Source organism: Micromesistius poutassou (assembly GCF_964030765.1).
Source record: "Micromesistius poutassou genome assembly, contig: SCAFFOLD_2391, whole genome shotgun sequence".
Lineage (NCBI taxonomy): Eukaryota > Metazoa > Chordata > Actinopteri > Gadiformes > Gadidae > Micromesistius > Micromesistius poutassou.
The window spans coordinates 110,924-113,691 of NW_028178116.1; the positions used below are offsets into that span (position 1 = coordinate 110,924).

A 2,768-nucleotide genomic window follows, 5' to 3' on the forward strand; every position below is an offset into this window, starting at 1 on the left:
ACTGAGTGTGTACTGAGTGTGTACTGAGTGTGTACTGTGTGTACTGTGTGTACTGAGTGTGTACTGAGTGTGTACTGAGTGTGTACTGAGTGTGTACTGAGTGTGTACTGTGTGTATTTAGTGTGTACTGAGTGTGTACTGTGTGTACTGAGTGTGTACTGAGTGTGTATTGAGTGTGTACTGGGTGTACTGAGTGTGTACTGAGTGTGTACTGAGTGTGTACTGAGTGTGTACTGTGTGTACTGAGTGTGTACTGAGTGTGTACTGAGTGTGTACTGTGTGTGTACTGAGTGTGTACTGAGTGTGCACTGAGTGTGTACTGAGTGTGTACTGAGTGTGTACTGTGTGTATTTAGTGTGTACTGAGTGTGTACTGTGTGTACTGAGTGTGTACTGAGTGTGTACTGAGTGTGTACTGAGTGTGTACTGAGTGTGTACTGTGTGTATTTAGTGTGTACTGAGTGTGTACTGTGTGTACTGAGTGTGTACTGAGTGTGTACTGAGTGTGTACTGTGTGTATTTAGTGTGTACTGAGTGTGTACTGGGGGTACTGAGTGTGTACTGAGTGTGTACTGTGTGTATTTAGTGTGTACTGAGTGTGTACTGTGTGTACTGAGTGTGTACTGAGTGTGTACTGAGTGTGTACTGTGTGTATTTAGTGTGTACTGAGTGTGTACTGGGGGTACTGAGTGTGTACTGAGTGTGTACTGAGTGTGTACTGGGTGTGTACTGAGTGTGTACTGAGTGTGTACTGAGTGTGTACTGTGTGTACTGTGTGTACTGAGTGTGTACTGAGTGTGTACTGAGTGTGTACTGAGTGTGTACTGTGTGTATTTAGTGTGTACTGAGTGTGTACTGTGTGTACTGAGTGTGTACTGAGTGTGTACTGAGTGTGTACTGAGTGTGTACTGTGTGTATTTAGTGTGTACTGAGTGTGTACTGTGTGTACTGAGTGTGTACTGAGTGTGTACTGAGTGTGTACTGTGTGTATTTAGTGTGTACTGAGTGTGTACTGGGGGTACTGAGTGTGTACTGAGTGTGTACTGTGTGTATTTAGTGTGTACTGAGTGTGTACTGTGTGTACTGAGTGTGTACTGAGTGTGTACTGAGTGTGTACTGTGTGTATTTAGTGTGTACTGAGTGTGTACTGGGGGTACTGAGTGTGTACTGAGTGTGTACTGAGTGTGTACTGGGTGTGTACTGAGTGTGTACTGAGTGTGTACTGAGTGTGTACTGTGTGTACTGTGTGTACTGAGTGTGTACTGAGTGTGTACTGTGTGTACTGGTCCAGGTGTTGTTCTGGGGCCTGCGGGGGCTGTGTGTGTACTTAGTGTGTACTGTGTGTATTTAGTGTGTATTTAGTGTGTACTGAGTGTGTACTGGTCCAGGTGTTGTTCTGGGGCCTGCGGGGGCTGTGTGTGTATTTAGTGTGTATTTAGTGTGTACTGAGTGTGTACTGAGTGTGTACTGAGTGTGTACTGTGTGTATTTAGTGTGTACTGGGTGTGTACTGAGTGTGTACTGGGTGTGTACTGAGTGTGTACTGAGTGTGTACTGAGTGTGTACTGGTCCAGGTGTTGTTCTGGGGGCTGCGGGGGCTGAGTGTGTACTGTGTGTATTTAGTGTGTATTTAGTGTGTACTGGGTGTGTACTGGGGGTCCAGGTGTTGTTCTGGGGCCTGCGGGGGCTGCGCCGGGTGCAGCTGTTCGAGGTGGAGCGCCCCCTGGTGAGGGTGGAGTGCGGCGGGCGGCAGCTGGAGTCGGAGGAGATGCTCAGCTACTCCGCCCACCCCAACTTCAAGGACCTGGTCCGCTACTTCGACGTGGTGAGTACCCCAACTAGTACCCTAACTAGTACCCCAACCAGTACTAGTCCTACTGGTCCGGCACCTCGGCAAGACTGTACCAGCTCATATTACTAGTACTGGTACTGCTAGTGTGGTACGTCTGGTAGTACTAGTGGAGTACGTGTTGTAGTACTAGTGTAGTAGTCCTGGTGGAGTATGTGTAGTACCAGTGTAGTACTGCTCTTGTACTACTTGTAGTACTCCCAGTGTAGTACGTGTAGTAGTACTTGTGTAGTATGTGTAGTACTCCCACTGTAGTACTGAGTATGTGTAGTACTCAGTGTAGTATTAGTGTAGTACTCTCAGTGTAGTACTGAGTATGTGTAGTACTAGTGTAGTACTGAGTACTGTGTAGTACTAGTGTAGTACTGAGTATGTGTAGTACTAGTGTAGTACTAGTGTAGTACTAGTGTAGTACTGAGTATGTGTAGTACTAGTGTAGTACTGAGTATGTGTAGTACTAGTGTAGTACTGAGTATGTGTAGCACTAGTGTAGTACTGAGTATGTGTAGTACTCGTGTAGTACTAGTGTAGTACTGAGTATGTGTAGTACTAGTGTAGTACTGAGTATGTGTAGCACTAGTGTAGTACTGAGTATGTGTAGTACTAGTGTAGTACTGAGTACTGTGTAGTACTAGTGTAGTACTCAGTGTAGTACTCAGTGTAGTACTAGTGTAGTACTGAGTATGTGTAGTACTAGTGTAGTACTGAGTATGTGTAGTACTAGTGTAGTACTGTGTGTAGTACTAGTGTAGTACTGAGTATGTGTAGTACTAGTGTAGTACTGAGTGTAGTACTAGTGTAGTACTGAGTATGTGTAGTACTAGTGTAGTACTGAGTATGTGTAGTACTAGTGTAGTACTGAGTATGTGTAGTACTAGTGTAGTACTGAGTGTAGTACTAGTGTAGTACTGAGTATGTGTA

The 2,768-nt window shown here is 45.2% G+C and overlaps 1 protein-coding gene across 1 annotated transcript in view; it reads left to right on the plus strand.

Annotated features, from left to right (window-relative positions):
• fer1l4 (fer-1 like family member 4) overlaps nt 1-1,823 on the plus strand; it is a gene marked incomplete at both ends in the record, with an annotated part of 29,818 nt that extends 27,995 nt beyond the window's left edge. The window contains one exon of the mRNA XM_084490538.1: nt 1,662-1,823. Within this exon, the coding sequence (XP_084346664.1) occupies nt 1,662-1,823 (162 nt within the window). The remainder of the gene's footprint in view (nt 1-1,661) is intronic.
• Nucleotides 1,824-2,768: the final 945 nt, after the last annotated feature.